Here is a 12867-nt window from a genome sequence, read left to right as displayed (position 1 = left end):
CGTGGCTTCTCCTTCCTGCTACTTGGGTGTCCTGCTGCCTTGTGCCCCCTTGGCAAATACCAGCTTCACATTCTTGGAGGTGCCCTTCTGGCTGTTCCCCTCTAAATTTCCTTCTGTCAACCCCTCGAAGGTTCCCTTATCACTGTTGCCCTCCGGGTTGTCCTGGTTTTTTTTCTCGGAGGTGTCTTTGCTGCTCTTCCCCTTCGGCATTTTGTTTTGTGCCCCTTTCATAGTCTTATCCTTCTCCTTTCCTTGCTCAGCATCTTTGTCCTATACTTTTTGTTCCTGTGCGTCCTCCTATGCCTTCTTCTTGGCACCATTATCCTCTCTGTCTTCTTTGTTGCTCGTCCCGTTCTTGTGACCCTATCCTTCCATATCTTTGTTGCTTGGTTATCCCATTTTAGGTGTTCATTGTCTTTGGCCCCTGATGGTCCTGTTCCACTTGGTAGAAGCAATGCATTTGGCCAAGGCACCCGCCTCAACACCAAACGGCCATAGGTCATTGGCCATTGGCCTTTGGCCTTTACCATGATAAAGGCCGTATGGAAGAGTGTAAGATTGGTAGTCACCTTGTAAGCAGTGCAATAGGTCGACAAAGCAGGTTGAAGTTTAGTATCCCATTCTCCTTTAGCTGATTGGAGTGTTTTGGTGAGGATGAGCTTAAGTGTCTTGTTTGTTGACTTGGCTTCGCCGTTGCCATGAGGATACTAAGTGGTGGAGACTCTATGCATGATTTTGAATTCCTTCTTTAGACATTGCCACATCATTAAGGAAATGTGTACCTTGATCACTGACAAGCTACAAAGGACATCCATATAGATCTGCATATGATATTCTCAAATATCAGCTTAGTTGTGCTTTGTGCAGAGTTGTCTTGGAGTGCCTTATAGTCACCTTGTAAGCAGTGCAACAGGTCGACAAAGCAGGTTGAAGTTTAGTATCCCATTCTCCTTTAGCTGATTGGAGTGTTTTGGTGAGGATGAGCTTAAGTGTCTTGTTTGTTGACTTGGCTTCGCCGTTGCCATGAGGATATTAAGTGGTGGAGACTCTATGCATGATTTTGAATTCCTTCTTTAGACACTGCCACATCATTAAGGAAATGTGTACCTTGATCACTGATAAGCTACAAAGGACATCCATATAGATCTGCATATGATATTCTCAAAGATGAGCTTAGTTGTGCTTTGTGTAGAGTTGTCTTGGAGTGCCTTAGCTTTGCCCACTAGTAGCATAGTCAATAGCAACAATGATGTATTTATTCTAAGTGAACCTAGCTGATTTGAAAGGGCCAACAAAGTCCAAAACCCATAGCCTCCCATGGATGAGTGGGTTGCAAGGGCATGGACTGATTAGGTAATAAACATCTAGTGCATTGACAGATGTCACATTGTACACATTTAGTTTGAGCATATTTAAACAAGGTTTCCCACCATAAACCTACCTGCAAGACTTTTCTAGCAGTTAAATACCCTTGAAAATGTCCACCTGATGGACCCGCGTGAGCTTCCTTCAACACAATGGCTCACTCGTATGGCAAAACCCATATGTGAAGAACTCCATCTGCACTCTATTAATGCAGTTCTCCATAGATCAAAGTGTACTTCCAAGTCTTCAAGGCTAGTTTTTTGAACTTATCTTGAGGCATTGTATCGAGAAACATGCCCTCAGACAAATAATCCATCAACTCAGCATACTCATTCTCACAATAATCCATTGCAAAGAGTTTAGCATCTGGTAACTCCATAGTAACTCTGTATCCTCGGGTCCTACATGGATTTGGAATCGCTAGTATACTAGATAATCTAAGTGACCATATGATTGAGCCAAAATAATGCCGAAGGCATAGCCAGAAGCATCTACATGCACATGGAAGATAACATCCCACCTTGGTTTCAAATATGGATAGCCATTTCCCGGCTCTTCAATTCATGGAAAACCATAGTCAACTCAGAATTCCACTCAAACTTGGCATCTTTCTTTGTCAACTCCTACAAAAAAGGAGCTAAAATCTTGGCAAAGTCTTCGATAAACCTTCGATCGATAGAGACTAATAAACCCCATAGAAGAACACAATTGAGTTATATCCAGAGGCTTAGGCATCCTAGCTTTGATCTTACCTGGCCAGGTTCTTGTGCCATCTTGGGAAATAACATGACACAAAACACACTCTTAGCTGGGTTCAATGAGATATCTGCTTGTCTGCATCTTAGAAAGACCTTTTCCAGGTACCCAAGATGATCTATGTCTGAAGAATAATAACAGAATTCATCTAAGTAAATGGCAATGAGCTTGGTGGGATAGCCTCGAAAAGTTTCAACTATAAACTTCTGAAAGGTTGATGGAGAATTTCTCAATTCAAAAGGCATAACGCAAGCTGCATAGGCACCCCATTCTGTGATAAAGGCAGTCTTGGATTGATTTCTTACATAGACCTATGTAGAGTCCCTCCTGAGTTGTGTCAACATAGGATACCTTTGGTGCCAAATGCAATGCCAAGAAACAACGGAGTAATAGAGTCAATTCTAAGTATGCCAAACAGGTAAAAGATGAGTTGGATCAGCTTTTCCATGCTGGGTTTATCCATGCCATTGATCATAGTGACTAGTTATTCCCTATTGTGATTGTGCCTAAGAAAAATGTCAAATTCTGAGTCTACATGGACTATAGGAAGTAAACGCCCAAACAATCCCTGATCTATTTTCAATACCCTTCACTAATGGAATCTTGGATAAAGTTGTAGGACATGATGTGTACTCATTTATGGATGGTTACAGTGCCATGCAAACACATCCCTATATTTGATAAATAAATATCGCGGATAACTGTGAGTTGTTCGAAAGAAAGATTGGCCCTTACCACTATTGTAGTAGGGTTATCTTCTGTGCTTAAATTTAGTTCTCATGTTGACTCTGGAACTAACTATTCAGTATCAAGCTTAGTGATAGTCACTGGCATGTCAGCTATCTCTCATTCCCCTTCAATATCTTCAGTGAAGTTACTCAGAAAGAGAGCATTTTATTTGGCAATCTACTCATCTTTCAACTTCATTTTAATGTCTACACTTGGAAAATATCATTCTAACTATGCCAAACAGGTAAAAGATGAGTTGGATCAGCTTTTCCATGCTGGGTTTATCCATGCCATTGATCATAGTGACTAGTTATTCCCTATTGTGATTGTGCCTAAGAAAAATGTCAAATTCTGAGTCTACATGGACTATAGGAAGTTAAACGCCCAAACAATCCCTGATCTATTTTCAATACCCTTCACTAATGGAATCTTGGATAAAGTTGTAGGACATGATGTGTACTCATTTATGGATGGTTACAGTGCCATGCAAACACATCCCTATATTTGATAAATAAATATCGCGGATAACTGTGAGTTGTTCGAAAGAAAGATTGGCCCTTACCACTATTGTAGTAGGGTTATCTTCTGTGCTTAAATTTAGTTCTCATGTTGACTCTGGGACTAACTATTCAGTATCAAGCTTAGTGATAGTCACTGGCATGTCAGCTATCTCTCATTCCCCTTCAATATCTTCAGTGAAGTTACTCGGAAAGAGAGCATTTTATTTGGCAATCTACTCATCTTTCAACTTCATTTTAATGTCTACACTTGGAAAATATCAATCTCACCCACAAGTACGATTTGTAACTCCATCAATTGTAACTCAACATCTTGAGGAAATGGATCTGCAACCTCCAAATTCTTTGTTCAATAGCTACTCGAAACCTTCTAAGGATTTGTTGGTATACAGACATCTTGAAAATCTGTCTTGATGATAATCTCTTCTTAACCCCAATCATGGAGTACTTTTACACTCTTCAGCCAAGGTCATCCCAATAATATGGGATAGGCATGATGTTCCATGGAAATCACAATAAAGCTAACTGTATAATAGAGTTCCTTGATGTGTTGAGTAAAGAAATCTCAATAGTACGGAGCTATTCTCATTAACTTGTTAAATGTAAAAAAGACTTGCATGTTCTTGAATATTTACCATGCTTGGGCTAGCTCTGTGCTAGATTCTTGCAAAGCACTTGGTTCTGTTTTAGTTGCCTTAGATTGTGAGGATTCCCCTCGCTTGGTAATAGAGTGCTAAATTTACTTAGACATCTCTACTACTGAAGCTTTTCCTTTCAACTCCCTTGCAATTTTGGTTGCCAACTCCTTTTGAGCCTTCTAATTGATGTCTTTACTTGAAGCATCTGTGTCTTTAGTGGTGGCTACTAATCCTTTCGATCAAGTGACCACTTAGGCATCAACTACATCTGGTAGCTTAGCTACAAATGCTTGGCATTCTGGATCAACCGAGTACTGTTGACGATGCTCTCTTCGTTCTTTCAATTGGTCTTCTTGTTCAATTTTATGTTCCACCAAGGAAATGGCCATCCACTCAAAATCCAAACACTCCATAGATGAGTTCTTGGACTCCACTTGCCATGATAAACCTCCATCCACCAATCTTTTGGGTCACCTCTCGTGCTTTTGGCTTTGCATAGTACTCAACTTCCACCCTTGGGGTAGTGTAGCCGAGTCTCTCTCCTTGTGATCGTCGCTACAGTTGGACAATTTCTTCTGCCAACCTCCTTTGGGTGTTGAAATGTGGTTCCAGAACACTTTTCCTTTTTAGAGCGTGTGCAAATTCTTCCTAAATTGGAAGTTATGGCTTGTCGAAGTTTTATGAAGAAGAGGCCTTTTCATGATGTGGCATATGGATTCACATGTTGCATGTAGGTATGTACTTACAAAGGGACTGTGCTTGGGTGGCACTGCTGTGAGTGTGCATGCTGATGTGGCATTTAGCTAACCCTAACCCTGGTTGTTATGGGTTCACTTAACCATTGACCAAGGTAAGGTTTCACTAACCTTAGTGTGACCACAGACTTAACCAATGGTACTTCTTGGTTAGCTATTATCTACCATGTGTCTATCAATAGAGTTGCCACATGTCCTAAGGTCTAACCTTAGAGAAGAGTGAAGAAAAAGGATAGGGCATGTATCTGCGATGGCATCGAAGCGACGGTGTCGTGAGTGTAGGCTGTGGGAAGCCCATAATTGCAAATGAAGGCTATGGAGCTACGCTTGACAAAGAGTCTTAGGAGGGTGATTGCAATTCAGGATGTGCTTATATGTTGTCGCTCCTCCCCATGTTAACATCTTTGCTACTAGCCCTTATGTGTCTCAAGATTTCCCATTGGCTAGCTTTTCCAGGCCATTTTCCATGTCTTCCTCTATCATGTTTCCATTTGTTGCTCTGATAGTACAATTGTGGTTGATATTTTCTTCCCCATCTCTTTCATAGAGGCTTTTAACAAATCATATCATGTCTTCCCATTGTGCCTTCCTCTCTTGGCGTTTGTTGCCGTGTCATTTTTGGAAAAACTTTCTGAGGTTTTGTTTCGATTCCTCAAAGCTCTCAAGCTACTTGCTTTTGAGATATATCCTTTTTTTTTCCTTACTACCTATCTATATGTTTGAGCTTTGTCCTCCTTTGTTGGATTTACTATTTTCCCGGCACTATTTACATCCTTGCAATCTTGGTTGTACCAATGATTACATGGCATCCCCAAACTTCTTCCCTTGCTTTTAGTGAAACATTTTTGAGCTGTTGACAGTAGGGTATTTGGTATGTATTTGCTCATTTCCTGCCATAGAAGAGCCGCCTTGCGTGGCCTTGGATCTTGGCAGTCGTGGCTCTTGGTCGCCTTGGATCTTGGCAGATGGAGATGGAGCTTCTCACTTGCTGTGCGCGAGTTATCGAGTTGACTCTGCAGCTCCGACTTTCTCTGATGGATGCCTATTTGGATCCACAGATGATGTTTCAAACCGACCCTTCTCTAGAACTTGGACACTCATGGAGCTTCTTTCACTTTGCAATCCTCAACTACAGTCAGTTGGCAGCGCAACAATGGAGGGAGTCCAAAAGCTACCCATGAAGCATACCTCCCCACTGTGATATTTAGTGGCAATGCACCAATAGAAAAGGAAAGATCTACTACAACAACTCATGCCTTTGACTGCGGATTTGGCTCAAAGAGATTCAAACCGATCACTGCCAATGGCTCAGGCCATGCTTCCAATGTGTCTCTCGCCATCTATGGTTGCACTCGGAGATGTTCTCTGTTGCAGGCTGTTGTAGACAGGAGTCTCTTTAGAGCAAGCCTATATTCAGAGTAACTGAATCTCTCTAAAAAAAGAACACAGAGACCTCTCTCTCTCTCTCTTTCTCTCTCTCTGTCTCTCTTTCTCTCTCTCTCTCTCTCATGGAAGAGTACTACATCAGAATGAAAAAATGAAGTCTCTCTTTCTCTCAAGTCGGAACTAAATGAAAATCCTTAAACAAATGGAATTTCATAAAGGAATGAACAAAAATCTTTCATCAACGCAATGAAAGAATGGAAACACTCGATCACTCCACCAAGTGCCATCATTGAGATGTTAAAAAGTATCTTTAAGAGATCTTAAACGGTCTCATTAATCAAGGCATCATGGGATGTGTGTGATCAAGGGCTTGCTAGGTGCATGTGTGCATCCATTAGTAGTTATATGGTTGTGTGTGTGTGTAGGACAGGCACACTTAGTGCCATACACCATGCCACAGGTGATGATGTAATGCAAAGGCCCCCACATGGGGTGGTGCCTATGATTGTGGAGTTCCTATGATTTAGGAGCTACCTCCTTTGATGTAGGAGAGGTGCCATTGATTTAGGCCACCCTCTCTCCCATTCTACAAAAGAGAGGACTTCCTCCCAGCTCAATGGAACATTTTGCCATTTGGTTCCCACACACTCTTCCATGATGTCCTCCTTCACTCCCAATTTCCAACATTTGGTATCAAAGCCAAACCATCCATTGAGCCCTTAGTCCATTTCATCTTCAAACTGCCACCTCATCACCTTCTTCTCCACTCTCCACCTTCTTCCATATTTTGCCCTCTTCTCTCCAGATTTTGCTTAGCTTTGTTCTCTCCACCTATTGCGCCATTTGCCAAACCCTTTGAGCTAGATATACCTTGTCTTGGGGCAAAACTATGACCCAGAGGAATTAAGATTAGGTCATCTCTGCTGGGTGTGCCGACACGAATATAGTGCATTGATTTGTTGCTCTTCTTGCTAGAGCCATATCTCTACAAATTATTTGAGCACAAGCTGGGTGACACTATGAGCTACCTTGTGTCAAAATTTGAGGACCAAAGCTTGCTAGAGTGAGGAGTATTTGCATTTTTCACAGTTGAAGAAGGCGCAACTATCTCGGACGTTTGAGCGCCTAATTACACCATTCCTCTATGGTGGATCTTCATTGGTAATCAAGCTTTCAATTAGCTATGAATGCCCCCTGAATGCACTCTTCAACAAGTTGAATTGAGCCCTCCAAATTACTATATTTTTTACTCTTCAGTTTTGGGCATTTTTTATTGTTGAATGCTTGATGCAAGCTTGGAGATGACTTATTGACAAAAAATTATTGGTTAATAATGCCTAGCTCTTGTCCATCTTCCAATGCTTCATATGTGAAAGCAAACAGGAAGAAACAAGCACCTAGATATGTCAACAGGAAGGTAACAAAACTTGTGAAGGAAAAGTCACATAAACCATATTATTATTTTGATGCAAAAAGTTTAGGATTTTTTGATTTTATGGCTTGCAATATGCACTTGTATGATTGAGACTCATAAGCCATTTGTAAGAGAGTAGACACTGCCTAAACATAAAGGTAAGACCCTTTCATGGCCACCTTTAAGATAGACAAGTTCAACGGCCGAGGTTTTCACACTTGGCAAATGAAAATCAAATTTGTGCTTATGAAAGAGAATTTGTGGGACTTGGTCAAGTCAGGGAATCAATCATCTCAAGAAGGTGAATCCACCACAACCAAAGGTAAAGGGAAGGCAAGTGACTTTTCTTCAACTACACCTGTAGATGCTAAAAGGCTAGAGAAAGCTTATGCAATTATTGCATTAGGTTTGGGCGATGATTATATATGTGCATCATATTTCAGATTTGGAATCCCCTTTTGAGGCGTGGCATAAGTTAGATCTATTATTTGGTGCTAGATCTCATACTTCTAAGTTGAATTTGAAAATTAAGTTCTTTGAACTTAAGATGGATGGAGATAATGTTGTAGCTCGTATTAATACTTTGAGGAGTCTTATGACAGAATTGGCCTCAATCAACTCTCCAGTTACTGAAGATGATGCTATGGCTGTGCTCTTGAAGAGTATGCCTCAAGACTATGATTATGTTATGACTACCTTGAAGAATCTTCCCCAACCCACACTGGAGGGCATTAGCAGTGCTCTACAAGAGGAAGAGAGAAAGAATACTTCAAGAATGGGTGAAGTGCACACACAAGCACTTGTAGTAAAGTTTTCATTAAAGAGCAAGTACAAGGCATGCAAGCTTTGTGGAAAGACCAATCATCTTGAAAAAGATTGCTACAAGATCCACTGATTATGGCAAGAACAATCATTCAGAGAAGTTTTGCAATGAGAAGAAGAAAAACATGGCAAATCTGGTTGAAGAGAGAACTCCATCAACAAATGAAGAATCACACTTTGCGGTGGTAGAAGATAAAGACTATGCCTTTTGAGCACTTTGTCTTTTGAACTTTATTTATCATCACTTGTTCAAATCTTGAGGTTCTCTGCCTGGAATAGTACTCCAAAAAGAATGTTATGTGTTTTGTGTTGTGTTTTGTAAATCACCTATGATCACTATAGGATGTAGGCCATGTGATATGTGTTTGGTCTATCCCATTTTTGTAAGCCTTGACCCTTGGGCACCTTTGCTAGCATGAGATCCTAGCCATAGATTTATCCTTGACCACCATGAGATGGAATGAGAAAGTATGTGACTAGATGTATCCTTGACATAGCAAGAGGCAAACCCTTGAGGGGGGGTATGTTGGGATGTGTGTGATCAAGGGTTTGCTAGCTAGGTGCATGTGTGCATCCATTAGCAGTCATATGGTTGTGTGTGTGTGTCTGAGGAGAGGCACACTTAGTGCCATACACCATGACACAGGTAGTGATGTAATGCAAAGGTCCCCAGATGGGGTGGTGCCTATGATTGTGGAGTTCCTATGATTTAGGAGTTACCTCCTTTGATGTAGGAGAGGTGCCATTGATTTAGGCCACCCTCTCTCCCATTCTATAAAAGAGAGGACTTCCTCTCAACCCAACAGAACATTTTGCCATTTGGTTCCCACACTCTCCTCCATGATGTCCTCCTTCACTCTCACTTTCCAACAAGCGAAAGGTAATACCATGAAAGAATAAAGATCTAAGGAGGCTCGTAGTAAGAAAGACTCATGATGGAGAGCTAGACCTACCAAGCATGGACTCAAGTTCAGTTAGGCTACAAGATCGAGACTTGTATTCATATAAATACTTGAGAGCTTGCTTGTATATATCAAAAATACAAGGTAGGCTTCATATATAGAGAGAGCCCTTAGAAAAGTCAATACATGTGGGATCCTCTCATCCACATTTCTCCTTGTGGATATCTTTGATCCACATCTTCACATCATGTAGTCCATATCCTAGGGTGGCTACTTTAATACATTCCTATACCATACCTTAGCCTTTAATCTATGTGCACATGGCACCATATCTCAACACTTTGCTCATTTGGATATTTTTCATCTTTAGAGTTATCTTCTTTTCTTTCTTATAGTTTTAGCAAGGATTCCTTGATAATATGATAATCTATGAAATAGGTTGTTGTACTGATTAGCTAAACTTCTATTCTCACCCTTTACCTGCATCTCTCCTTCTCCCTACCTCCTTGTCTCTCATCTCAATGGCCCTTCGAGATGCTCTTGGATGACCATGGGTGCAAGAAATTTCATTTTTCATAATCAATTCATAAATGGAAATCTTGTTTTTCTTGAGTGAGCACAAGTATGGTAAATCTATCATGACACAATACCTTAGGCTGTCATCACTAACACGAATGAGATCTTGTTAAGCAACTCAACTTAGATGACATAGTTGACCAGTCAAAAGAAATCTCATCTTTGAGAAGCATGTTGGTCCCTCCAACATGTAAGTTTTATCAATTGAATTTGAAGGAATGAGAGGTTGGTGTTGAGTAGGGGATTGAATATTAGGTGTGAAGCTGAAGCAATGTCATGAAAACAAACTAGAATGTGCTTTTTCTCTCATCATGATCTTTGTCTTCAGGTTGTTCCTTCTTTTGCTCATAGTTCTAACAAGGGTTCTACACCTAGAAGGGAATCTATGAAATACATTATAATGTCTGAAATCTATGCTTAGTAGGGGATTGAATATTAGGTCTGAAGCTGAAGCAATGCCCTAGAAACAAGCTAGAATGTGCTTTTTCTTCTCATCATGATCTCTGGCTTTAGAATTGTTCCTTCTTTTGCTCACAGTTCTAGCAAGGGTTCTATACCTGGAAGGGAATCTATGAAATAAGGTGTTGTTGGGATATAGAAAGACCAAGATAGTGTACATTCAATTTGGATTTTCCTAAAAGGTTATTTAACTTTAGTCCTTACTTGGCAAAGGGATTTGAACCACCTAAATGGTTTTGTCTGCCATGTTATCAAAATTGGAATAATATAGAGGCCATAAGTACATATGCTTGTGAAATGCAATGAGTTTAGATTATAAAAACTTGAACAAGTATGTTTTGGATAATGATGAGGGCTCCGCCCATTGTTGGCTCAATAATGGCTTGTAGAAGGATGATAGCATGGGTAGTAGTTGGTGCATCCCCATATTTTCTAGATTTCAACTACCCATGCTTGCCAACACATGTGGTGGGATTTTTATTAAAAATATAAATTTTTTGGTCTTTTATTCATTTTGTTGAATTTCTTTAGTTCTGAATTTGAAGGGGGAATACACGAAAAATTGAAACAAAAGAGAAGGGAAGGCCTACTACACTGCAGTACCCTCTAAGATCACACACACACAAACACAAAATGAGCATGCAAATCATTACTTTCAAAAAAGATGAAGATTCACATGTAGATAACGATTGTCCCAACTGATTCTACCTAACGATTCATTAGGAAGGCGGAATGGGAGTCTCTCCACACCTACTAGAAGCATAAGTATGAAAAATAGTACTTGCATGTATGTTACATAGATCAAGTATATTAAAGTACAAGATAAAGACCTAATGTAAATTTAACACCGAGGAGTTGACATATACGGTGATCATCGTCATCCTAAAGTCCTATCATTAGTGTTTTGCGCGGATGCATCGTGGTGACCAGTTTCTGAGACTTCTGTGTGCTCGAGTGTTGAGCCGCCTGAATCGCCCGAGCAAGACCGAAGGCGGCAGCTGAAGCTATTGCCCCTATTACCACAGTCTGTAGAGCACTCTTCAATGGCTTTGCTCCTGTGAAACACCCCTTGAGCAAGCCGAAAATGAACAAAGCAAATATTGTTATTCCTATGGATACGAACAAGGCTTCTCGCACATGAGGTATCGCCATGTATGGGATGAGTGGAATCAGACCCCCTACGATGTAAGATAACGCTATGGTTATAGCACTCTTCAAGGCTCGTCCCGGATCAGGCTTCTCGAGTCCCAGCTCGAACCTTCAACAGATATAGAATTGTAAGTTAGCATGTCAAAAGATCATAGAAGGGCACGAAACAGGAATTGTAAATTAGCAGTTAGTTTTAAATATCATTGTTGATGATGAGCATAACATGAAAATTCACGAAGAGACTAACCTCATCATGAAATCCAGCATATCGTCTGGCCGCCGACGCAAAGCTTCCACCACTGGGCTGTATTCCGCAGGTTTCAGCCCGAATTTAGAAAGGATCTCGGCTATTTCATCCGCCTCTACACATCCAACATGCAGCACGTTAATCGAAATTTAAGATGATCGCTGTATAAACAACATTTAGGAGATGCAGGCCGACGTTATTTATGGGAAAACGCAAACCTTTCTCAGGCATGTCTACGATTTCATTCTTTTCTCGTTGCTCTTCGCGATTATAATGGTCCGTGTCACTCTGTGCAGCTAAATATCTGTCATTATTTGAAAAGAGGAAAGTAAGTCTCCCAAACGGCAAAATACTACGGAGGGTTTACGACTAAAAACTCTTCCGGACGAGGCTCAGCCAAAATCTCTACGACGCAGCACAAATAGGTCTGGCAGTTGGTTCCGCAGTACCGCAGAAACCACTTGACATGATTTTAAGACTGGGAGACAAAAGTTCGCTTCCTGTGCAAAGGAGCGTTGATGGGGTGATGATAGCAAGTTCATCACTCTGCCACCATACCTCGGCTAAAATGACAGACATTCGTGGGCTTCAAGCCATTTAACGGAGCTGGGAGACGATGTTAAGTGAGTGGGATACCCGCCAAGCCCCATAGCAATAGCACCCGCCGCGACCTCGGCAAGACCAGCAGTGACAACGATGGAAGAAGAGGCAGAAGAGCCGGAAAGGCCAGCAGCGAGAGCGAAGGGGACGGTGAGTCCATCAGACATGCCGATGATAATGTCGCGGACGAGGGCATTGGAACTAGAGTGGGTCTCTGAGTGGGGGGCCGGAGGGGGGGCAACTGCAAGGGAGGGGAGCGCGGGGGAAACGGCGATGGAAGGAGGATCGTGGGAGTGGATGGAGTGAAAGGTGTTGAGGGAAGCCATGAGAGCGAAGGGAGAGCTTTTTGGGTGGGGGTTTGCGTGGGGGGCTGGGAGAGCAGGGAGGAGTGTGGAGGAAGACGGGAGGCGTGTGGATAGCACGACGCAGGCGCTGATATAGCCCTAGGAATCTCGCACTTTCCTCGTCCAGCACGCTATGCTTTGAATGGACGGGGCACGCGCCCTCGAAGCAGACGTGAGGCGATCCCACTTTGCGGGGTAGCTCCCAGG

General features: G+C 41.7%; 1 protein-coding gene across 1 annotated transcript; it reads right to left on the bottom strand.

Moving 5' to 3' along the window:
• Positions 1-11202: 11202 nt before the first annotated feature.
• On the bottom strand, positions 11203-12642 carry LOC147902416 (vacuolar iron transporter 1-like). The gene is made up of 4 exons (XM_087373223.1): positions 12353-12642; positions 11935-12020; positions 11717-11831; positions 11203-11578 (listed from the first exon to the last, which is right to left on the bottom strand). The coding sequence occupies exons 1-4, from the start codon at positions 12640-12642 to the stop codon at positions 11203-11205; spliced, it is 867 nt and encodes a 288-aa protein (XP_087229349.1).
• Positions 12643-12867: the final 225 nt, after the last annotated feature.

This window comes from Dipteris shenzhenensis, chromosome 4 (assembly GCF_047967505.1).
Source record: "Dipteris shenzhenensis isolate YYH24624 ecotype China chromosome 4, Dip_SZ_1.0, whole genome shotgun sequence".
Classification (NCBI taxonomy): Eukaryota; Viridiplantae; Streptophyta; class Polypodiopsida; order Gleicheniales; family Dipteridaceae; genus Dipteris; species Dipteris shenzhenensis.
This window is presented reverse-complemented; position numbering and strand designations above follow the sequence as displayed.

Bases quoted from the DNA above. Each gene is read 5' to 3' on its own strand.
- LOC147902416 (XM_087373223.1), bottom strand. From the start codon at position 12,642: ATGGCTTCCCTCAACACCTTTCACTCCATCCACTCCCACGATCCTCCT. The intron at 12,021-12,352 runs GTATCCCACTCA...AAATAATGACAG, and splicing joins ATTGCTATGGGGCTTGGCGG to ATATTTAGCTGCACAGAGTG. The intron at 11,832-11,934 runs GTTTGCGTTTTC...TTGGATGTGTAG, and splicing joins CGTAGACATGCCTGAGAAAG to AGGCGGATGAAATAGCCGAG.